The sequence below is a fragment of the Rhinatrema bivittatum genome, chromosome 9 (genome assembly GCF_901001135.1).
Source record: "Rhinatrema bivittatum chromosome 9, aRhiBiv1.1, whole genome shotgun sequence".
Lineage (NCBI taxonomy): Eukaryota > Metazoa > Chordata > Amphibia > Gymnophiona > Rhinatrematidae > Rhinatrema > Rhinatrema bivittatum.
The window spans coordinates 24,215,018-24,239,919 of NC_042623.1; the positions used below are offsets into that span (position 1 = coordinate 24,215,018).

Consider the following 24,902-nt stretch of genomic DNA (forward strand, 5'->3'; position numbering starts at 1 on the left):
AAAATCTCCAGGGGGAACCCTATTTGTCTGTGACGCAAGCTGCAATACTTCCAGTTACTGCCCAAAGTCAAAGGGAGCTAAAAGAGAGACAGGGCCAGGGTTTATCATTGCCAGCTCACCCCAGCTCGACTGAACGGGCCCGATCCAGTCCCATTGCATGCATAGAGATGAAGTTCAGACTGCTCCATTGATTTTCCTTAGATAATTCAAAACTACAGTTCCCTGCATGCAATGGGGCAAAGCTAAGAATGGATCAACCTGTTTGGTCAACCTGGAAATTTATGAGCCCCATAAAGATATTTATAGTCCTTCTGGACAGGTCCATTCTTTTGCTATTTTTATGGGTAGTTGGCAGCCCTAGTGAACACTGTATGAAAAAAGATGGAAGTCCCTCGCTGATGACATCGCTATACAGCAGGGAATTAGTTGGCCATTATCTGATGATATTATGAGCAAGGCAGAAAGAATCTGAGCTGAACTGGGAAGTAATATAGTAAAAGTGAAATGCAGATTAGTCAACTGACATGCGCGTCATACAGAAAACAAGGGGATCACTGCCATGTGTAACATATAATTTTCTTTGCAGAGACATTACATATTATCAGAATTTCATGATGTGGTGGCCCATGAATGACAATAACCCCTGGAGGAACAAGATACAGAGCTGCCAAGTGACCCAGTTCCTGGAGGGAGACCTGAGGCCGCTCCTGGCCTTCAGAGACCCTCACTCCTGTTGCATTATGGCTCTTTTTGTGCTGATTTCAAAAGAGAGGAAGCAGGGACTACACCTACCACAATGCACTGGGAATGCAAGTTTGAAAACTAGGAATGGCCAAACGTCTTTCTCCAGAAAGTGAGTCAAGTGTCAGCTCTGAAACTGGGCCACGTGGGTTATGTTACCGCAGGACAAGCCAGCCTTTCATTTCTCCTTCGTGTTACCCCCAAAGTTAGGTTCTTGGCAGGTGGTAATACCTTCTAAAGGCTCTCGGAAGAAGGAATAAATTTTGTAGGATGAGAGTTTTCGAGGAGACATAAGTGCCGCCTCCAGAGGTTGACATCCGCTTCTTTTAGTAGGGGTTGTCTTGCACGTGCTGGAAAATCTTCTTCAGGCCCAGCCAGGTCTCCTCAGCCGTTGGGATGATCTGATTGGCCGGCAGGAGGAACCCGTTGCGCCCCGTGTCCCGCAGCTCGAAGGCGAAGGAATACCTGATGCCGTAATCGTAGGACCAGTCAATGCTGCCTCCACTGGCTTGATCTGAATAGCAAAGGGAGCAATGCGTTAGGCGGCACAGGGCTGGCAGAGCGGATCCGACACCGGGGGGCCCGCAGCACAAGACTCGCAGGGAACCTTCTGTCCCTTTGTGCTGTGGCAGGAAAGCTCCTTTTTTTCCCTCCTCTCCCTCCCACGGAGCGCTGTGTGACAGGGTGACAAGCAGCCAGACGCGCCAGTTCGGGCTTTGGGAGCGCTCCTGCATGGCGCGGTATTTGCACAGCGGGTGACTGATTTTTTTTTTTAATCAATCAGCGCTGTATCCAGCTTTATGAAAAGCAGACACTATGGAGATGGATTCAATAAAAAGATGAGCTGTGTCAACAGGGGGCCTTCGCCATAATCAGGATGGCGGTTGATCAGGGCTTCTCGAATGCCAATTTTAGGGTTTGGTTTTTTTCCTTTTAGTTCTAAAATAAGAGAATAGAAGAAACTGACTTCCCAAAATGCTTTCTTTTTTTTTTTTTCGCCCCATGATAAATTAGGACTTGCTTATTTTGACTTCTGAATCTGGATGGATGTGATTTTCTGACCGTGAAAGGTTGCGTGGCCCCCTGCTGGTGACGGTGCAGTACTGCACAGCGGTTACTCGGTTACTGTCTAATGTGAGCACAGTGCTTATACTTACAGATGACAGTACAGATGGGTCCCACTTTGTAGGCCGTGCCGTAGAGAGAGGTCAGAGCGCTGGCGGCAGATTTCGCCACGGCATTCTGGCGAGACACAAACATGTAAAGGTGAGGCAGGCACTGCTTTAGCAAGACTAAGAGCTCACGGCAGGTGAAACTTCTCTTGTGCCTCTAAGGGGAACGTTTATCCATAGTTAATATCAGTCAGTGAGTCACTCCTGAGTAAGGGTAACCAACTGACTCCATTTCTGCAGAATATGCTGATCCTGTCCTGGTTTTATCCTACTGCAGACATGGACTTCTATCCCTAAGAAAACTTCCATGTATGAACAGTGCTGCCTGTGTGTAATGCTCTTATAATTGCAGAGTGCTGGATCAGATGCTTCCCTGATAGTCCTGTACCCCTAATCCAGCCGACACTCCTACTCCTTTGACCTGTTCTACATGACTGCTTTGAACAGGATCTTCTCCTTTCCTTTTGCTTTTTAAGTGCTCTTTTTGTAACGCAACAGAACTCATCTGGAGGACACTGTGTCCATCCCTCCAGATGCACATAATAAATCAGTCAGCACAATGATGCTGTTTCATGACTGCAGACTATTCTATGTACAGAGAGGCTGACTTACTCATGCACATAGAAAAAAAGCAAAATAAGATTCATGGCCCAGGTTGGTGAGGAGCACCTACGGCACCCACAAAAAATGCATTTAGCCCTCCACTGTACCTCCAAAGGGAGTTCATGTTGCCAATCTTGTTCATCCACAAAGCTCCCCACAGGATGTTAAGATTCTCTGCCACCAGAAGACAGTCAAGCACCTGCAGCCTCCTAACAGCAGAGGGTATTGAAAGAGGAGCCAAGGAATGGCACAGTGCACTTAATCCTTGGGCCCTGTGTCTCTGTGAACTTGAACCAAAGGTTCCTCAGCTTTGCCTTCCTTTGGTTGGGAACTTCTTGTAGGAAGGAGGACCCAAGGCAACAGTGGTATATGGAGGCTGGTGTAGGGTTGGCATTCGGGCCATTGGGAGGACTGGGCATGACGTGAACTTGCCTGAGGCACCAGGCTGGAAGGGTACCAGCGCACCACATCACCACTGTCATTAAAAACAGTGAAGGTCTGCTCCCATGCAGCTGCTAGACCCCCCCTACAACATAGGAGTTGGGCTTGCCCCTCTGTTGTATGTGCACAAAGCCCTATGACTTGTGATAAAGACGTGAAACACCTTTTGACATGCCACACAAAGAAATCATTATTCTTGTTCTCCTAAAAAAATGTTTATAAGTAGCTTTATAATTACTAGCAAGATTCTATAACATTTTTTTCTTCAAGTTTGTGCTTGAGTTTTGCTAGACAGATGCCACAGAAGGAAAGACATAGAAATGCTGGGTTAGCAGAAAAGAACTGGGCCACGGGGTTACAGAAGCATATTTAGACACACAGAAATATGACGGCAGAAAAAGACCATATGGACCATCCAGTCTGCGCCCATCTGTCCAATTAATTTAGCATTATAATTCTCATCAATTCCTTAGAGATCCCCTGCATTTATCCCATGCTTTCTTGAATCCAGATACTGTTTTTGTCTCTACCACTTCCACTGGGAGGCCATTCCAATTATCCACCACCCTCTCTGTAAAGAAATATTTTCTATTACTCCTGAATCTACCCCCTATCAACCTCATCTCATGACCCCTCATTCTAGAGCCTCCTTTCCATTGAAAAAGGCTTGCCCCCTGTGCATGGAAACCTTGGAAATATCTCCCCATCTCGCCTTTTCTCTAGGGTGTGCATGTTTAGATCTTTAAGTCTATCCCCATATGCTTTAGAACGGACCAAGATCATGCTGACACTGCAGCTAGTAGCAAGCCCCTAGTTAACATTTACATACAAAGTTAAGGTCAATTAACTGACAGGCCGATACAGTACAGTGGAGTGCACTGTTAACCTGCATTTGGACATGCGTTTTTGACGTGCTAGTTTTACCCCTTATTCAGTAAGGGGGTATTAGTGCATCAAAAACGCGCATCCAACCTCCCCGAAACTAATAGCGCCCGCAACATGCAAATGCATGTTGATGGCCCTATTAGTTATTCCCGCGCGATTCAGTAAGTAAAATGTGCAGCCAAGCTGCACATTTTAATTTCAGAAATTAGCAGCTACCCAAAGGTAGGCGCTAATTTCTGCCGGTACCGGGAAAGTGCACAGAAAAGCAGTAAAAACTGCTTTTCTGTGCACCCTCCGACTTAATATCATGGCGATATTAAGTCAGAGGTCCCAAAAGTAAAAAATAATTTTAAAAATTAAAAAAAAATTTTTAAATCAGCCCGCGGCTCGTGGGTTGAAAACCAGACGCTCAATTTTGCCAGCGTCCGGTTTCCGAACCCATGGCTGTCAGCGGGTTTGAGAACCGACGCCGGCAAAATTGAGCATCGGCTGTCAAACCCACTGACAGCCGCTGCTCCTGACAAAAAAGAGGCGCTAGGGATGCGCTAGTGTCCCTAGCGCCTCTTTTTACCGCGGGCCCTCATTTGAATACTGAATCGCGCACGCACAGGAGAGCGGGCACTCGCCCGCACTCCCGCGACTTTTACTGAATTGGCCTGATAGACAAGAAGAGCAAACTGACATACGGCTATTCTGATTAATTGTTTCCAGTAGAAAGCCAATCATAGAAATTTTGACAATTATGTACTTTAGTTTAAGAGTTGGAAAGGTACAAGTATAAAATCCTATATAATGTCTTATTATCAGTGAAATCATATGAAAGAGAGTTTTATGCTGCTGTTCTGCTTAGCACTCTGTCTCTCATCTTCCTCTCTCTTCATAAGGTATTGCCTTATTATTATTATATTATTTTGTAGTATTTATTAAAAGAAGTTTTTCTGTACAGCTGTGTCTCTAAGAATCTATTTCAGTGAATCATATCACCTCCCTGACTGCCTGAAACCCTGTTTAATCCAGTGATGGTCCTGGTTAGCATAAAGGCAGTGCAGCTCCTTGGGACTGAAGTAGAAAATACAGATAGATAATACTTTTTCAGCTAGTTTTCAACTAAAGAATATTTGAACCCAGCTGTGAGACACAGGAGCACATCTCTTTGCTGTTATGTTAAATGACCTATTTTCCTGGGGTTGTCTGAAGCAGGACCAGCTCAGTTGCGGGTTTGCTGGATCAGAGCAGTAACTCACCAGCTCAGAGTAGTGGGCTGCATTGGTGCACTTGTAACCATAGGGGAACATGAGGAGCTGAGAGTAGCTGTGGATGCTGATGAAGGCCTTGATGTTCCCGTGTTCCTTGATAAAGTTCACCACGGACTTCACTTCCACCTCAGATTCAGCCTGGGGCCCATGGTACGAGTCTGAGCAGGGATCCTTGCTAGCACCAGGGCCTGCGAGGGGAAAAGTGAAGGGAAACTGTGACATGGGAGCAGAACCAAATCACATGCAGAAGCACTCAGCATGTACTTCAGCTTTGTTGCTTCTGATTCACACATTTGAGACAATATAAATAAAACCACGGAAGCACCGAGTCTTCACCAAGGGACACTGCAGCCAAAGGTCATGATAAAGGAGCACTTTACCAATAATACTGAGACATCGTTAATATGCAGAGTGAGAACAAATCCTCAAACAGCCATTCAGATTAATATTTATAGTAAAAAGCCAATCATAGAAATTTTGACAATTGTGTAACCTAGTTTAGGTGTTGGAAATGTACAAGTGTAAAATCCTCCATAAAGTCTTATTATCAGTAACATCATTTGAGAAAGCGTTTTATACTGGTGCTTTGTGTAGCACTCTGCCTGTTTCTCGTTCCATAAAGCCTTATATGTTATTTTGTAGCATTTAATGAGAAGTTTTCTCCACAGCTGTTGGCTCTAAGCATCTATTTCAGTGAACCACATCAGAATGTGTGCTTTAGGCAAGCCTATATGCAACACATTACAATAATCCAAAACTGATAACACAAAAGAGGGTATTCTCATTTTAAAATCCTGAATTTCCAAAATAAACTGCAAACAGCACAGCATTCGTATTTAAAGACGCCTTTCTTCACTACTGCCTGTAACTGAGTCAAAAACTGAATGAATTATCAATACAAAAACCCAAATTGCATGGAACCTCCACCAGAGTAATCTTAACTCCTTCCAACCTTATTTTTGGAAAACTGTGAGGGTTTTTTTTTAGCACATTCTATGAGTGCAATCTCGGTCTCGGCAATATTCAAAAGTAAACCATTGGATTTAAGCCAGTGATTAACCATATCTAATATAGAAGAGATCAACAACACAACATCAGCCAAATGATCCTATATTGGGAATATTAGCTGAATGTCATCCGCATAGAAGACTCAGAACCAATGTCAGGAAGTATTTCTTCACGGAGAGGGTAGTGGATGCCTGGAATGCCCTTCTGGAGGAAGTGGTGAAGACCAAAACTGTGAAGGATTTCAAAGGGGCATGGGATAAACACTGTGGATCCATGAAGTCTAGAGGATGTGAATGAAGAGAAGAGGCCTGGGGGTGGCTTGCGGGAATGACGGCTACTACCTGGAGATGAATATCCTTATTCAATAAACATACACACAGTTAATGCGTCACCAACATTGCTCTATGCTTCAACGGCAAGAGGAAATGTGGAAAAAAAGGATTTGCATCCACAAAAAAGCAGGAGAGTAGCTTGCTTGTTACGGCGGTTACTACCCAGAATCAATTAAGCCTGATACTTCACTTGGAATACATATCCAGCGCAGCTCACTGCTTCACCGGCAGGGGGATGAAGAAAAGAGGATTTATATTCAGACAACAACCAATAAAGACTGAATTGCATAGGTTGGGTAAACAAGCGTGGGAGTAGCTTGCTTATTACGGCGGTTACTACCCCTAAACAATTAGCAAGATACTTCACTTAGATGCAGCACCAGCACTGCTATCTATATTGATGGCGGGGGTGGAAGGGAAATAGAACCAAAAAGTTACTTATAAGGGCCAAGAGTAACAGCTAAGTATGAAAAAAAATAAGTGCGAAAGCTTGCTGGGCAGACTGGATGGGCCGTTTTGGTCTTCTTCTGCTGTCATTTCTATGTTTCTATGTAGAGTCTAAAAAAAATCCCTTCTCTTCCAATAGATTGCACAATGATTGTAAGTAGATGTTAAACAATATGGAGGACAAGGAAGAACCCTGGGGCACTCCATATTGAATCGGCTTCCATTTTGAATAAGAAGAGATCCCCATCTGCACTTGCTGGGATCATTCTGTCAAACATGACAAAAACACCTGACCTACTTTCCCTCCAGTGCCTCTATCTTTTTGTCTCTGTAATAGAATGATTTATCAAAGGAGCACATACTGCACAAATAACACCAAAAGAGGGCCGGTTTATCAAAGAAACATGCACTGCACCAATCACGCTGAAAAAGGTGCTTATTTATCAATACAGCAAAGAAATGCCAAATGAAGCACAAATGACAGAAACAGTATTTAATGAACTGTGCTTTTCACAAAGATATAATTTCATTCATCTGTAATCTATATTGAGACTGGATCACTTTTGCAAACATTTTATTTTCACTTTCCTACATGGTACATCAGAAAAGATAGACAAATCGCAGCAAAAGGACTGGGTGAGCCTGCTAAGCTTCATTAATGCTCTAAAACTGCAAATAGGTGGCAGCTATCGCAGGGCAAAGGGTCTAGCACCTTCAACTTTAGATAAATCTCCTCCTTTCTGCCCACAGATGTATTTTTTCATTCAGTTCTTCTAACATGAAATGCCTGTTCTTCAAGAGAAGAGACTTGAAAGCATGGCCTGCGGAACTGTTTGCACTCCTCCATTGCCACTACTACATAATTATCCTCAGCACAGTCTCCATGTGCTGGAAGCCATGGGAGACTTCAGCTGGGGCAGCTGTTCAGTGATCTTGACTATGCAGGGAATGCTTCTTGAAGTCCTATGACAGCAGAACATCATCAAAAAAAGAAGTGTCGCGATCAGAGATTTGCAGCTCCTGGAAGTTAAGGTGCGTTCCCTACTTATTCCTGCAGTCTCCACTCATTAATGAGCAAATAAGAAGACTAGCCTGGATGCCAGACCTGTCGTCAGGTGGCATGCCGGTGACACTCTGCCCCAACACGTTTTCCCTGTGCCCTCACATTGCATTACCTCCAAATCCTGCATTCCAGTTTCTATTTGGGTCAACGCCAATGCAACGGCTTCCAGCAATCTTGGAGCGGGTCTTCCTCCACAAGCGGTTCTAAGATTCAAAGAAAGGAAAGTTCTGTGGTATAGGGAGGTGCCAGCACTAACAATGCATAAGAAACAGATTTTGACTGAAAAAGGTGAAAGGGAGAGTGGCATTCATGGAGGTATGAGAATTGTACCCTGATGAGGATAACTCACGTGGGTGCAGATGATGCACATACTATCCGATATGTGACAATAGGACAGTCATGGAGTTGTGAATGAGCAGGGTATCTGTGAGCACTTAACGCTGTGGTGTAGTTCGTGCAACCTAATGGACAACCCCGCCAGGCCCCATGCAGGCAGCCTGGGGGATGTGCCCTGCGGTGGGACAAACTGAAAATTCACCTACATCCAACCACCTCCCCTGCAAGTTGAGGTCTTGGGTTCTGGTGACTGGTAGGACTTGGGCAGGTCCCTGGGGCAGTCAGGCAGATGAGAGTCCAAGGACAGGTCGAGGTCATGGCTGGCGGCAGGCCCGTCCTGGAGGTGGGCCAAAGGTTGAGGCAAGCAGCAGGCGAGATGTGGTCAAGGTCCAAGCAGAGGTCGGTGTTAGGAATTGTGGACCCTTGGCCCGAGGTGGGGGTCGTTGCTACCTGAAAGGTTGGGCCCCACAGGTCCCCACCGTCGGGAGGCGAGGCTGGCAGGGAACAGAGGCAGGCTGGAGCTTCACCTGTGCTGACCCTCATTTCCCCTCAGGTCGAGCCCTTGGGAGCCGGGGCCGGCAGGACTTCGGAGCGCCCCCGTGTGGCTGGTCCCGGAGAGGGTAGGCGAGCGAGGGCAGAGAGTGTCAGAGAGGTCAGGCACAGTTAGAGGCAGAGGCACTCTCAAGGGAGGAGGAGAGAGAGTCTCTGCGAGTGCAGGGCCACTGCAGCACTGAAGGGAGTTAGAGCAGGACCACGTGGGGGTGGCCTCGAAGAGAGGAGAAGCAGCTGCGGAGACATGAACTGTAATGTGCAGGAGGAGAACTAGAGCGGGTAATCCGCTATAGCCGATGCCTGAAGAGTAGCAGCGCAGGGGTACTGCCTGGGACTCGGCGATCCGGTGGCAAGACCTTCTGTAGCAGCAGCGTAGAGGGCTACCCCGAGGAGCGGGGCTCAGAGGCCCAGTCTGAAGGTGTACTGCGCTGAGCCAACTCCCAGAGAGAGAAGGCACTGTAGCAAAAGTCCTCCAGGAGAAGTCCCGTGGGATTTCCCAGGAGCCGCGGGCACTGTTGTTGGAACTCACAAATAGGCTGGTGCTGAGCCTGGACCCGAGGAGCGGGAAGCGCTGGGAGAGAGAGTCCTGACAGGTTGCGCTGAGCCGGGCTCCACAGAGCGGGAGGTGCAGAGAGAGCATCCGGGTAAGGTTGCACTGAACCTAGCCCAGAGGAGTGGGAAGCGCACAGCAAAGGTCCAGTTAGATTGCGCTGAGCCAGGACCCGAGGAGTGGGAGGTGCAGAGAGAGAGAGAGAGTCCGGATAAGGTTGAGCTGAGCCTGGCCCCGAGGAGCGGGAAGCGCTGTGAAGGAGTCTGGTTGGGTTGTGCTGAGCCAGGACCCGCGGAGCGGGAAGCGCTGAGAGAGGAACCCGGAAGGAGAAGCGCAGAGGTCCGACGACAGGAACAATTGGTCCATGGAGAAAGTATGGTACCAAAAGGAACCATGGAACTCATTGCCAAGTCGGTTAGTGAATGCTACAGGAGGGGCTTTAATATCCCAGGTCCATGATGTCATCAGGCGGGGACGAACCCAGAGCTCCCACCAAGGTCCCTTTAAAAGTAGAGCATGTAGCATGCGTGCACGTGCACGTGCCTAGGGAGACCCAGGATCAGAACGCTGGTCGGCAGCGTCCCGGCCACCATGTGGAGTGCAAGGAACCAGGAGAAATGTGGCGGTGGTGACTGGCCACTGCTGCGAGAGCACCAGAGGTGGAGGGCCAGGTCAGACATGCGGTGAGTTGGGCCTGCCACGGACGGCCATGGACGGTGGACATAACAGTCAGTACTGGGGAATCAAACCAAAGGAAGACACGGGAGCACTAGGAAGGACAGAGAAGGTGGAGACAGATGAGGGCAGGGCAAGGCAACAAAGACAAGGGCAGGACGAGGCAAGGCAAGTCCAAGACAAAGCAGGGACACAGGAACAAGACAGGAACAAGACAAGAACACAAGCAACACGCACTGGAGGCATAAGGCACTATAGAAGACCCATTGCTGAGGCATCTTCTGCTCCTTAGACGGAGCCTAAAATAGAAGAGAGTCAGTGATGAAATCCAAGGGCACCAGGACTGTATTCCCACTGCGGGCTCTTTAACCAGTAGAGAGTTGGGTATGCGGGAACCTAGGGGAAGCCAGCAGAGAGGAAGCATGGCAGTGTCTTGAATTCCACTCAGTTGCATTAGGGAGCTGACGGCATTCCAAATGTGAAGGACTGCTGGTGGCATCTGGTTGAGTGAGGCAGCTTGCGGGATCGTCCCGCGAGCTGCCAGGCATAACAAAAACAGCCTTCAGGTAAATGACACTGGGATAGTCATGGAGGGCTGAGTGAAGTACACAAACATTAGGTTTGTGACTGAATTACTCAGAGAGTTTTGAATGATACCCACATGATCACATATCATAGGAAACTTTCAGAGATATGAGTGTATACACAGCCCTCAGGTGTATGACACAAAGATACTAACAGTGGCATGAATGATACTGTATCTGTCAGATGTATGACCCTTTGATTCTCACAGAGCTAGGAGTGATACTGTATCTGTTGGTGTATAACACTGGGAAAAAGTTCTTTTTTACTCAATGCACAATTAAACTCTGGAATTTGTTGCCAGAGAATGTGGTTAGTGCAGTTAGTATAGCTGTGTTTAAAAAAGGATTGGATAAGTTCTTGGAGGAGAAGTCCATTACCTGCTATTAAGTTCACTTAGAGAATAGCCACTGCCATCAGCAATGGTAACATGGAATAGACTTAGTTTTTGGGTACTTGCCAGGTTCTTATGGCCTGGATTGGCCAGTGTTGGAAACAGAATGCTAGGCTTGATGGACCCTTGGTCTGACCCAGTAAAGCATTTTCTTATGTTCTTATGTTCTTAGGTGTGAATGATACTGTATCTGTTGGTGTACGACACTGGGATTCTCCAGAAGTGTGAATGATACTGTATCTGTTGGTGTACGACACTGGGATTCTCGCAGAAGAATGAATGTACTGTAACTGTTGGTGTATGACACTGGGATTGTCACAGAGGTGTGAATGATACAGTATCTGTTGGTGTATGACACTGGGATTGTCACAGAGGTGTGAATGATACAGTATCTGTTGGTATACGACACTGGGATTCTCTCAGAGCTAGGAGTGATACTGTATCTGTTGGTGTATAACACTGGGATTCTCGCAGAAGTGTGAATGATACTGTATCTGTTGGTGTATGACACTAGGATTCTCACAGAGGTGTGAATGATACTGTATCTATTGGTGTACGCACTGGGATTCTCGCAGAGGAATGATACTGTATCTGTTGGTGTATGACACTGGGATTCTTGCAAAGGAGTGAATGATTCTGTATCTGTTGGTGTACGACACTGGGATTCTCACAGAGGTCTGAATGATACTGTATCTGATGGTGTATGACACTGGGATTCTCACAGAGCTAGGAGTGATACTGCATCTGTTGGTGTATGACACTGGGATTCTCGCAGAGGTCTGAATGGTACTGCATCTGTTGGTGTATGACACTGGGATTCTCACAGAGGTGTGAATGATACTGTATCTTTTGGTGTATGACACTGGGATTCTCGCAGAGGTCTGAATGATACTGTATCTGATGGTGTATGACACTGGGATTCTCACAGAGCTAGGAGTGATACTGCATCTGTTGGTGTATGACACTGGGATTCTCGCAGAGGTCTGAATGATACTGCATCTGTTGGTGTATGACACTGGGATTCTCACAGAGGTGTGAATGATACTGTATCTTTTGGTGTATGACACTGGGATTCTCACAGAAGTGTGAATTATATGTATCTGTTGGTGTTCGACACCGGGATTGTCACAGAGGTGTGAATGATACTGTATCTGTTGGTATACGACACTGGGATTCTCACAGAGGTGTGAATTATATGTATCTGTTGGAGTACAACACTGGGATTCTCACAGAGGTGTGAATGATACTGTATCTGTTGGTGTAAGACACTGGGATAGTCACAGAGGTGTGAATGATACTGTATCTGTTGGTGTAATGCACTAGGATACTCACTGAAGTGTGAATGATACTGTATCTATTGGTGTATGACACTGGGATTCTCGCAGAGGTGTGAATGATACTGTATCTGTTGGTGTATGACACTGGGATAGTCACAGAGGTGTGAATGATACTGTATCTGTTGGTGTACGACACTGATTCTCACAGAGCTAGGAGTGATACTGTATCTGTTGGTGTACGACACTGATTCTCACAGAGCTAGGAGTGATACTGTATCTGTTGGTGTACGACACTGGGATTGTCACAGAGGTGTGAATGATACTGTATCTGTTGGTGTACGACACTGGGATTCTCGCAGAGGTGTGAATGATACTGTATCTGTTGGTGAACGACACTGGGATTCTCGCAGAGGTGTGAATGATACTGTATCTGTTGGTGTAAGACACTGGGATAGTCACAGAGGTGTGAATGATACTGTATCTGTTGGTGTAAGTCACTGGGATAGTCACAGAGGTGTGAATGATACTGTATCTGTTGGTATATGACACTGGGATTCTCGCAGAGGTGTGAATGATACTGTATCTGTTGGTGAACGACACTGGGATTGTCACAGAGGTGTGAATGATACTGTATCTGTTGGTGTAAGACACTGGGATAGTCACAGAGGTGTGAATGATACTGTATCTGTTGGAGTATGACACTGGGATTGTCACAGAGGTGTGAATGATACTGTATCTGTTGGTATATGACACTGGGATTCTCACAGAGCTCGGAGTTATACTGTATCTGTTGGTGTATGACACTGGCATTCTCATAGAGGTGTGAATGATACTGTATCTGTTGGTGTATGACACTGGGATTCTCACAGAGGTGAGAATGATACTGTATCTGTTGGTGTAAGACACTGGGATAGTCACAGAGGTGTGAATGATACTGTATCTGTTGGTATATGACACTGGGATTCTCACAGAGCTCGGAGTTATACTGTATCTGTTGGTGTATGACACTGGCATTCTCATAGAGGTGTGAATGATACTGTATCTGTTGGTGTATGACACTGGGATTGTCACAGAGGTGTGAATGATACTGTATCTGTTGGTGTAAGACACTGGGATAGTCACAGAGGTGTGAATGATACTGTATCTGTTGGTGAATGACACTGGCATTCTCATAGAGGTGTGAATGATACTGTATCTGTTGGTGTATGACACTGGGATTCTCACAGAGGTGTGAATGATACTGTATCTGTTGGTGTATGACACTAGGATACTCACTGAAGTGTGAGTGAATGCATATCCATCAGGGTTTGTAACGATCAGGAGGAAGATGTCTAAGTTGTTCAGCAGTGAAGTGATGGACGAATCTTTTCCATAATCTGAAACAAGCTGAAGATAGACAGGAGGCTCTGTTAGCACACTCTGGGATAAATTTTCAAAGACCAGAGCTGTTTGTTTACATTGGGAATTCAGATGCATACATTTGTCCACAGGGGAAAAAAAACCCAGACAGATTTTCAATCATTATTAGACATTTAAAAGCTTAACTGGGTATTAGATTGGAAGCCTAACTGGGATGAAAAGTTAGATATCTGAATGCCTCAGGCAGTAAAGTGTGGGCCATTTAAATGGCTAACACTGACGTTTATTTCAACTGTGTCTAAATTAAAACCAGGCATCCAACACACCTGCTTAGCCCTGGTTCCTACACTATGGCATGATGAGCCTGTCCTCCGGGGCCTCTAAACGTTTTCAGAATATTCCTAATGAATATGCATGGGACAGCTGCGCATATTCATTAAGGATAATCTGAAAATCTCTCCTGCTTGTGTTCCTTGAGGGTCACAAGCCTAATAATCTTAGGCATGCAAAAACTGGCTTTTGATGATTCTTCAAACGTCCGACTTTCAGATTTACGAGAAAGGCTGAAGTGATGCACCCAAGTCCCAACTCTGCTTTTGAAAATGCAGCCCTTTGTGTTTTACTTACACTGGTTGTGTTGTGCACACATCAGGAGTCAGCTAGCAACACTGTGACCATGAACTACTTAGTGATAAGCATCCCATACCTCTCAATGTGGTGAGCCTCCAAAGAGCCAGGCTTCTGAGACTTTCCACACGCACAACAGATAATTTGATACTGAAAAGCGTTATGAGACAGGAGCTATCCTCTAGCAATGTACCAGCTCCTCCCATTTCTCATCCTGGACAGTCTATCGCTTTGGGGCTCAGAGCCGGTGAAATCTTAGAAGATTAGCAGCCTGGAGTCTGGCCTCCAAGGGATACTGAGAGTTGGAAGAGGTGTCCTCCGCTTTCAGGAAATAAAGTTTGCCAGCTCTCTCTCCTTAGAAAAAGACATCTACCTTTTCCAGCCAGAACTGACATCACATTTCCACTGTCTCATCCTGTTCTCCTGCTGTATTTCATTGGAGCAAGAAGATGTCTCCCCTGTCTTGGCAAATCTCCACCTTAGGAGTATGCATGCATGAGCATGCTTGAAAGCACTGAGGCAATGTCCCCGGTGCAGGGTTTGGAGCTTTGTGCTGTAGAAGAGAAACAGAGCCAGACCTGCTCTTGTGGGCATGAAGAGGTCCTTCTGGGAGGCTGGATAAACTGTATCCAGCTAACTTTGCAGCAACACTCAGCGCTGCATGCACACCACGGAACAGACCCGCCCATGTAAAAATTAGCTGGCATTGTGAAGCTAACTTAACTGGATAATGATGCTCTACCCCAGGACACCCCTAAAACATCCCTGATATAACCAGATACGTTTTTAGCCAGCTAAGAATATATCCAGCTATGTCAGTGGTGGTCAGACCGGTGGTATTTTTAATCCCGCAGTTTGTCCAGCTGAGTCTGAATTAGCCGGAGAAAAACTGTTTACGATATTGACCCCCAGAGAAGTCAGAGCATTTCTTGAAAAAAGTGGAGATGCTGAATTAGAGCGTGGACTGTACAAACTGGGTGCCCTGCTTATTAAACTATGCAATGCTTTGGACACAACAATGTTACACGCACAACATAAAATCACCTTGTGTGCAGTCCAGAGGCCTGTAGCCTGAGTGACCCATTCCCGGGAGTGGATGCCACAGTCAAGCCAAACGGCAGGTCGGTTGGTTCCTCCGGTGCTGAACTGTGATATGATCAGAGCAAAAACTTTAAAGAGTGAAGCTTCTCCTTTGTGATCTGCTCGTTTAAGAGACATACATAAGAGTAATTAGCACTGAAAATGCTGTGCAAGGTCATGCGGATGATTGCAAGGCCTATACACGAGCCATGGAGGATTCAGTGGTTATACAGAGAGTAAGGGAAGCGGGACAGAAATGTGCCATCCCGCGAGCTTGGATATCCTGCTATATAACCCCTTGCAACAGAATGACAGTCCCGGACCTCTTTCATGGTAACGGCAGCTCTAGAGAATGGTGAAGGGTTAATAGCGAAAGGGGAGGAACCGTTTGGGAGGCTTGGGAGATGTCGGCAGATAAGGGCAGATGATGGAGACGATGCCGCCTTCGGTGTTTCTCCGTGCTCAGGTTAAGCGTTCAATATAGGCCAAAGCCGCCAAAGGCCGGTTTATCCTCTTTCTGTTTCTGAGTTCCAGTGAAGTTACTTTCTCTGCAGCGGAAGAGACCGCAGCTGCTGGAGGTCGTTTCGTTGCATATTAAAACGCTACGGGAACGGTGGATGGCCGCTGTGGCTTGAACCAGGTGAGGAGCAGTGCATGGGAGGGGCCTGCCAGCCCATCCAAAGCCCATCTCTGCCAAGGGAGCTGAGAGGAAAGAGCGTGGAAAGGAAACCTACCTTTAGCACGTACAGGGGCCGGCCCTCGTAAGAAGTCCCGATCTGCAGCTTGCTGACCAGGTTAGGGTATTCACTGGCCAGGGCGTCCAACTCTGTGTAGATCTGTGTGTGGATAAAACAGGCAAAAAGAGGGGAATGAGAAGCTGGGTGTGTTTCACTGCTGCTCACTGTTCACTGGATAGTGGCGGACACCCTGGCTTTAAGTTCACGGTAGTGGCCAATAGAGTCAAAATGAGAGCTGTGATCCATGGCGGGTGTAATGGCTGTTCTGGGATCAGTAGGCGCACAACAGCTTCGTTCTCTGTGCACCGGGAAGACAACCCTTCCCCCATGCGTCTAAACTAAATATGAGCTGGGTTTTACACTGAGTTTCATCTTGATGATTGCTTGTGGCCTCATTAGGTCGAGGAGCACGGAAATTATGACAGTTTGGCCTATGTTCCCCTGATGGGCAGTCTTCCGAAATTATACTTTGAGTGTTGTTAGGAGCAGGGCGTTGCCCCCACCTTGGCATGTTCAAACAAGGCAAGCGCGCCTACGCACAGCACAAGGTTCACGAAGGATGAACTTTAATGGATTGATGTCAGCTTTCAATCTAAGCTGGGAACTATGTATGAAGCATTTTCCCCAAACATAAAATGGAAAAAAAAATCCCTTTAGTGCATCAAAGAATGCAAGTAAGGGGGTGGTCTGTGTAGTTGGCAAAGAAAGTAGAGATACCTGAGAAAAAGCTCAGTTTTGTGTACTGCTGAGTAAACAGAGTTAATATATAGAAACATAGAAATGATGGCAGAAGAAGACCAAATGGCCCATCCAGTCTGCCCAGCAAGCCATGCACTCTTTTTTTTTTTTTCTCATACTTGTTAACTTCTCTTATTTCTGTTTTTTTCTGGCCCAGCCATTTCTCCTCACTTCTTTACGCTTCCAGCTCAAATGGAACCAAGGCTGGGATCCAGCGCCATCAGCCTTCATTTGCAATTCTCTTCCCCACCTCTCCCTTTCCATAGTCCTCACTCAGCCCAGCCCAGCCACTATCACAACAGTCTTCAGCCAGGGGCCATAAACCATGGCTCCTTCTACAACATGGCTAATGTGGACCCTAAATATGACCATCATGGTACCATCCCCCCCAGGGGCTCCTTTGCAGCATCCCCTGACCCAGCCAGCCTAGGGAGTGGAAAACCTGACCTGGTTTTCCATATGGCACCGAGACAACCCAAGTGCTCTCCTTAAGGGTAAAACATGGTCTAAAACCTACTATAGTCATAGATTTTTCACTTCTAATTGCAGCTAAACCTCCCAGATCTACAAAGGTTCCTACACCTGCAACCTGCTCATACATATACTGTTTCCATTCCTGTGTGGGGAAAAAAAAAAGCAACCAAAACTTTACACCATGCCATCTTTTTTTTTTTTTTTTTTTTACAATGTTGTCCTTTTTTGTGCAAATTTCCTGACAAGTTCTCAGGATAATTATGCAAGTCAGCATTAGAACCAGCAACCTTCTGGTCTACATGGAGCAGCTCATCCCGCTGTCAAATGGAGGGCCTTCAACTGGCTTAGCACTAGAAGCTACCCCAATTTAGTTCAGTTCTCATTCCATGGCCAACGGAGATGAAGGGGCACCTTAGAAACTGTAAACCGCCACATAGAATGCATGAAATGAGAAAGAGCATCCTAAACCTTAGAGGAGATGATTTGGGCAGAGACCGTGTGCTGGAAGAAATGGTACACACAGCCCAGAGATACTTACAGCATCCAACGTGTGATACGTGGCCAAGTTGAAATGACTGGTACTGCGTTCCAACTTTCGGTTGAATTCCATCCCAGCTTTCTCTTCATCTAGCATGACCTGGAACAGGTAATAGAAGCCCGTGAGGGATCCTAAGTGGAACAACAACATTTTGAAACTTGTGTGCGTAAGAGAAAACCTCAAATGTTTTTCTTAGCTAAAAGGTTTGTGTGTGGGCCAACACAGAATTCTCATCTTTCCATAGGGGCTGCTGGCATTTGGGCATGTCGCAAAGAATATGCATCCCGGTCACAGGACACTGGAAGGACCATGGTGTGGAGCAAGAGTGATCTCTGCTGGCAAGAGAGGGAAGGGTTCAGGTTTAGAGAAGCCTTCCTTTCCAGTCCTCATGGATAATCTGGCATAACTATCAAAGAATACATGGGACAAGCAGAGAGGATCGTAGGTGGTGGGGAAGTGTCAGTAAAATTGAATATCAAGTAAACAGGAAAGAGCCTGATAGACTATGTCTCTATGTATGGAGTGTAGGTGAAAGAATGCGAGGAGAGAAAGAGTTCAGCTGCCTGTAGTGATACCACCTTGGATGCTGATATTTTGGGATGTCAGAAATTAATCAGGGCTGGGTCTGTTAAAGTGCTTGGATGGGAGAGGTCAAAGGAGTGTTGGGAACTGTAGGAAGCGGTGTTGGTGACACCATAGAAAACCCTTTCCTCTTTCAATCACCACTGGACCCTTGCCTTAATATGGTGTACAGGGGTATTACTTTTGAGTGTGCCATCTTTCAGATAAGATGCTGATCTGTAGTCCTAGGTACTATGTAGGCATTAGAGATCACAAGGCACTTCACTTTTTACATTTTTCCAGTACCATACTTTGGAGAAAAAGCACTGTACAAATGCACAAACATAACTAATAATTTTGAATGTCAGACAAATACAAGCAGCATGAGTTTAAATAAATAAATAAGATCATGTAAAAAAAAAGTGTGGGATCAAATTCAGAACATTCAAAAGGGGCTGGGCAGAGAGGCTTGAAAAGATACTTGGGAGTCAATCAGTTTCTCTCTACCTGAAGGTCTTCAATCATGATGGAGTAATCAATGTCTTGTGATTCCAGGTAAACTTTCACAGCCTGGAGACTGGGGAAGGGAACGTGGACATCCACCGGGACCTCGGGGTTGGAGGGGTGCAGCCAGAAATCAAGCTATGGAGAAGAATAGATCAAGAAAATAATATTTTCCCAAGGATACAAGGTCAACATCCGAGCATCCAGTCAAACAACCAAGGTTCAGGCACTCTGCCTTTATGCCTTTCTTTTCTGTTCTTAATTTTGTCTTCTGGGAAGTTCCAGATAGAGTTCCAGCAAAATTTTAATCTTTGAAAGCCAAAACTTTTCCGGCATTCAAATTTGGGCGTTTTCCTCATGATGAAAATCAAAATAATAATGACATCCGCAGATTTATATAAAAGAATCAGAGCAAACAGTTTATTCCACTCTCTTATTTTTGGAGAGTAAGATAAACACACTCAGACTGTGGTAGGTGAAGCCACCTTTTGACATATTCTGATATAAGATTTTCTTTGACTTTTTGGGGATAAAGAAAGCTGCAGCATGTGCACTGGAATGTAAGAGAGCATTTGAAGAACTATTTGATCCTACCTATAAATCCCTCCCTGCCTACCCCTCACCCACCCACCCAGTTTCCTGTTTTCTTATATAGTTTATTTTGTGGTGCAAAGATTAAATTTCTACAGCTTCACCTTGTTAGATTAATTGGTTTCCTGTCTTCAGTTAAACCACCTTGGCGCGCAGACAAGTTATCTCACTGCAGTTACCCAGATAACTTGTCATGGATATTCAGCAAGACTTCTGCTGAATATACTCAGTTAAGGTCATCCAGGTGACGTTATAAACCAGTTGGAATCAGTCCAGAGGGTGGTCTTCTTTCTAAAGCATATGGGGATAGACTTAGAGATCTCAACATGTACACCCTGGAGGAAAGGCAGGATAGGCACATTTAAATACCTCCAAGGTTTCCATGCAGGAGGCGGGCCTCTTTCTAAGAAAAGGAGGCTCTAGGGGTCATGTGATAAGGGTGAAAGGGGGTAGCCTAAGGAAATATTTCTTTACAGAGAGGGTAGTGAATGCATGGAACAGCCTCCCCATAGAGCTGGTGGAGACAAAGACAGTATCTGAATTAAGAAAGCATGGGATAAACACAGAGGATCATTGAGGGAGTGGTAGGGATCGTAAAGCCGAGTAGTTGGCATGGATGGACAGATTGTATGGTCCGAAATGGTTTTTATCTGCCACCAAATTTCTATGCTTCTATAAAGTTATCCAGATAACTTTTAAACCCAACCCGTTATATTTTAATATACAGTTATACAGGTACATGCATCTGGATAACTTAAATCTTAACTAGCTTTATTCAAAATAGAGCCAGTTAAGTACAAAAGAAGCTTTCTTGGCTAGCAGGCCTGATCCTCCATGTTCCCACCTGCCATAATAATAAAAACTTATATTGGGCATAGCACCTGATGCCCTCCCCCCCCCCAGCCCTCCAAAAGAATTACGAAAAGTTGAGAGCCATAGCAGTCCAAGGAACCTTGCTGCTACCTCCCTATTTCCACAAATAACACACAAACTGGCCACGTCCTCACTCCCACCCTTCTCATCCACTGTAACCCCTACCCTAAACCTCCCACCCCACCAGGAGCTCCCCAACACTCTCAAGGCCATTGAGAGTGGTCAAAGCAATGTTGGACACTGCTGGGAGTGGTAAGAATGTACCATACTCCCCGTGGCCTTGGAGGTTTAGGGAGTTCTGGGTGGGGTGGGAATTTTGGGATAGGGGTTGTGGGTGGATGGAGATAATGATGGTAAGGAGGGGATCTGGAGCCTACTGGAGAAATTACTTACCTGATAATTTTGTTTTCCTTAATGTAGACAGATGGACTCAGCACCAGTGGTTTATGCTCCCCTTCCAGCAGATGTGGATGGAGCAAGCTGACGTCACAGTATATATAACCCTGCAGTGACCCCAGCCTGCCAGTATTCTCTTCAAAAGCAACTGTGGACAGACTAGCAAAAAACTTGATTAAAACATGATTAAAAACTGGCAACCAGAACTGGGGGCAGTGGCTAGACCAAAAGACAGCACCTGAAACTAATAATGGCACCCCAATACTGCAAAACGTAGAAAATGTTGGTGTTCCAAACAGATGGGAATATGAAGGTAGACCTCGGACAGATCCAGGGAGGTCAGAAATTTCCCCGACTGCACTGCCATTATCACAGATCGTAAGGTTTCCATGCGAAATTGAGTCACCTTCAAACGATGGTTGATCCTTTTGAGATCCAGGATGGGATGAAAGGAACCCTCCTTCTTGAGCACAACAAAATAAATGGAATATTGTCCCATACTTGAGACGTGAGCACAGGAATCACAGCCCTCAGCCTGAGGAACCCTTTGAAGTGACACCAAGAACACGTCCCGAGGAATACCGTGAAATTCCGGCACATATCCTTCTCGTATCACCTCCAGGACCCACTTGGTCCAATGTAATCTCGACCCACCTCTGATAAAAGAGAGAGAGACATCCCCCCATCTCTTGTTCCCGAAGGTGGATTGGCAAAACTTCATTGGGAAGATCCGTCACCCGAGCCTGCTCCTCTCTTGAGCTGTCTGGGACGAAAGGACCTAGACCTACCAAAAGGCCAAGTCTTCTGAAAGGACAAACCCTCTGTAGGGATGAAACCGCCTGGAACCCCGGAGATGACCCCTCATGCCAAAGAGGCACAGCAGTTGCTTCTTATCCTCCGGCAATCGGAGATTCACCCCATTTACTGGCCAGTTTCTCCGACTCGCTCCCAAACAAGAGCGAGCCTTTAAAGGACTTATTTGCAAGACTGGCTTTGGAAGCTGTCAGCTGACCGATTTCGCAACCAGAGTTGATGCCTGGCCTCCATCACCGAAGCCACTCCTCTGACCGAGTTACAGACCAAATCGCAGCCTGCATCTGCTAAAAAAAAAAGCGGCAGCGGGCTCCATAACCGCCCTGGGATTCCTTTCAGAATCATCAACCTCCTGAGAGAGAAGCAGTCAAGATGGCGCCACTAGGGCACAACAGGAAGCGATCTGTAAAGTCATCTTCCCTGCCTCAAAGGCTTGCTTAAGGATAGCCTCAGTCCTCCTATCAGAGTCACGAGCCTGTAAAGGGCAGCAGAGCACGCACAGGAGCGCGCAAAAACGCCGCCGCAGCCTACCACGCAACGTGCAAGCAAAAAGCCTAACTACGGGGCCTAGCTCACCAGGGCTGCTCAACCCGCCAGGCTGCTCAGTTCCCCAACCCCAACGGATGCAAGAACAAACGTTGGGATGGTGCGCCAAGCACAGAGACCGGAGGAAGTCCTAAAAACCCCTCTATCTGTCCCTGTATCTGAAGGTAAAACTTTCTTTTTTTTTTTTTAAACCTTACCTGAGCTCAGCGCTTACCAGTTAAGTGCAGAGATGGTCTCCGGCTGTGGGGGGAGAGGGCATCTGCCGTCACCGCCGGGCTCGGCCTCCTGCACCCGCTGCCTTTCAGCTGAACAAGCAGCAAAGTCCACACTGGGAAAAACCAGCTACCAGACCAAGGCACATCTCTGAGGGACCACGGAAATCACCTTAGGAATTCTCAGCTGGAGGAGGGACCTTTTAGTGTCACCACAGGAGAGCAGGGCTTTCTTTTCCTTAAGTCAAATTTCAGATTTCTCCTTCCAAAAAACTCAAAGCAATCCCCATAGGGAGATGCACGTGCACCATCTGCTGGAGACGGAGAATACTGGCATGCTGGGGTCATTACAAGAGTATACATACTGTTGTCAGCTGGCTCCGTCTCCATCTGCTGGCAGAGAAGCATAAACCACTGGTTCTGAGTCCATCTGTCTACACGCCAGGAAAATATTAATTGTGAAATTGGGGTTGAGGGAGGCTCCTTGGGCCACAATGGTCTGCAACTTATTGTAATTCTTTTGGGGGATTTGGGGGTGCCGTCAAGCACTAAGTCTCCATGACAGTGACACACTGCGTGACCTAGCAGAAAATCACTGCTGGAAAAAAAGCCCAGCACTACCACTGAAAGATTACGGGTACGGGTACAAGCACCAAAAGACCGCAGCCCTCGCACTGGAAGAACCACCCTAGCACTAAAAGATCATGACGGTAGCACTCACAAAGCCCAGCCCTAGCCCTGACAGAGCACGGCATAAGCACTGAAAGATCACAGCTTTTAGCACAAGGAAAGTTACCCCACTGGATGCCCAGGAAGTTCCATTATCTACGTATAAAGCTGTTGAAGATTCACAGCTATGTTTCTTGGCTGCAGAAATGAATAGAGGTTAGAAGAGATAGGATCAGGGTTTTGAGTGACAGGGTAGGTTTTTGCTACCCTGCCTATCCTGACTGGCTGCCACTGCAGTTCAATCGATGCCGTGTGTCTCCTTTTAGCATATTACTTGTTGCAATGCAAAGTTCTGTACTGCTAGGTACCTTGCTCTCTCACTGCTTAGGGCTGTCCTTTTCCTGTGCTAGAGCTGTGCTCTTTCAGTGTTTGTGTCCTTTAAAGAGCTGACTTAAAAAGCCAGAGCCAGCTCAAGCCTGCCTCACAGCAACGCGTGTGCCGAAGCTTTCCATCTACTAGGGGAGAGCTACTGCTGGTGACTGCCTGCATAGGAAGAGCTGGAGCCCCAACCCTGATAATGCCTCAGGATTGCCTCTCGCCAGGCTGCTTCTAGCAAGAGAGAAGGGAAGGGCTGAGAACATAAGAACATGCCATACTGGATTAGATCAAGGGTCCATCAAGCCCAGCATCCTGTTTCCAACAGTGGCCAATCCAGGCCATAAGAACCTGGCAAGTACCCAAAAACTAAGTCTATCCCATGTTACCTTTGCTAGTAATAGCAGTGGCTATTCTCTAAGTCAACTTAATTAATAGCAGGTAATTGACTTCTCTGCTATTTGTCAGAATCCCCCTGACTTCTGCCTACATAATCTGAGACTGAGTTACCACCCAGGAAAGAGATCTAGGCATCAAGTTGGTACTACATTGAAATCATCTGCTGTGTGCTGCGGTGGTCAACAAAGCAAACAGAATGTTAGGAATTAGTAGGAGAATGGATAACAAAACGGAAAATGTCATAATGCCTCTGTATCGCTCCATGGTGAGACCGCACCTTGAATACTTTGTGCAATTCTGGTCATCGCATCTCAAAAAAGATGTAGTTGCACTGAAGAAAGTACAGAGAAGTCCGACCATAATGATAAAAAGGATGGAATGGCTCCCCTGTGAGGAAAGGCTAAAGAGGTTAGGGCTATACAGCTTGGAGAAAAGGCGGCTGAAGGGGGATAAGATAGAGGTCTACAAAATCATGAAAGAACTCGAACGGTTAAATGTGAAATGGTTATTTACTTTTTCGGATAATACAAGGCCTAGGAGGCACTCCATAAAGTTAGTAAGTAGCAATTAAAACAAATCAGAGAGAGTTTTTTTTCACTCAATGCACAATTAAGCTCTGGAATTTGTTGCCAGAGATGTGGCTAAGGCAGCTTGTGTAGCTGGGTTTAAAAAAGGTTTGGATAAGTTCCTAGTGGAGAAGTCTATAAACTGCTATTAATCAATAGGAAATAGCCACTACTTGTTGCTGGCATTAGTAGCATGGGATCTATTTAATGTTTGGGTTCTTGCCAGGTACTTGTGACTTGGATTGGCCACTGTTGGAGACAGGATACTGGGCTTGATGGACCCTTGGTCTGACCCAGTATGGCATGTCTTATGTTCTTATGACTGTGGGGAGTGGGAGGGAATGAGGATCCTTGCTGAAGAAAGAAGATTACAGAGGGAAAATATCTAGGGCTGCCAACTGATCCAGAGCAACCCAAAGAAACTGAGCCTTGCATGGAGAAGTAACTCTGAGTGCCTAATAGGTAGGATCTATATTAGACAAAGACAAATTCATCCCACCTAGCGGTGGGACCAGTCATGAGAACCAACT

At 46.2% G+C, this 24,902-nt stretch overlaps 1 protein-coding gene across 2 annotated transcripts in view; it reads right to left on the reverse strand.

Annotated features, from left to right (window-relative positions):
* Positions 1–551: 551 nt before the first annotated feature.
* Positions 552–24,902, reverse strand: part of LOC115099378 (carboxypeptidase A2-like) — a 30,793-nt gene continuing 6,442 nt past the window's right edge. For both annotated transcript variants that reach the window (XM_029616980.1, XM_029616981.1), the window contains exons 3-11: positions 18,936–19,070; positions 17,868–17,966; positions 16,115–16,216; positions 15,345–15,446; positions 13,590–13,700; positions 8,061–8,151; positions 5,087–5,286; positions 1,899–1,983; positions 552–1,255 (exon numbers count right to left, since the gene is read on the reverse strand). In XM_029616980.1, coding sequence (XP_029472840.1) covers positions 1,068–1,255; positions 1,899–1,983; positions 5,087–5,286; positions 8,061–8,151; positions 13,590–13,700; positions 15,345–15,446; positions 16,115–16,216; positions 17,868–17,966; positions 18,936–19,070 — 1,113 coding nt within the window. In that variant the 3' untranslated portion in view covers positions 552–1,067. The remainder of the gene's footprint in view (positions 1,256–1,898; positions 1,984–5,086; positions 5,287–8,060; positions 8,152–13,589; positions 13,701–15,344; positions 15,447–16,114; positions 16,217–17,867; positions 17,967–18,935; positions 19,071–24,902) is intronic.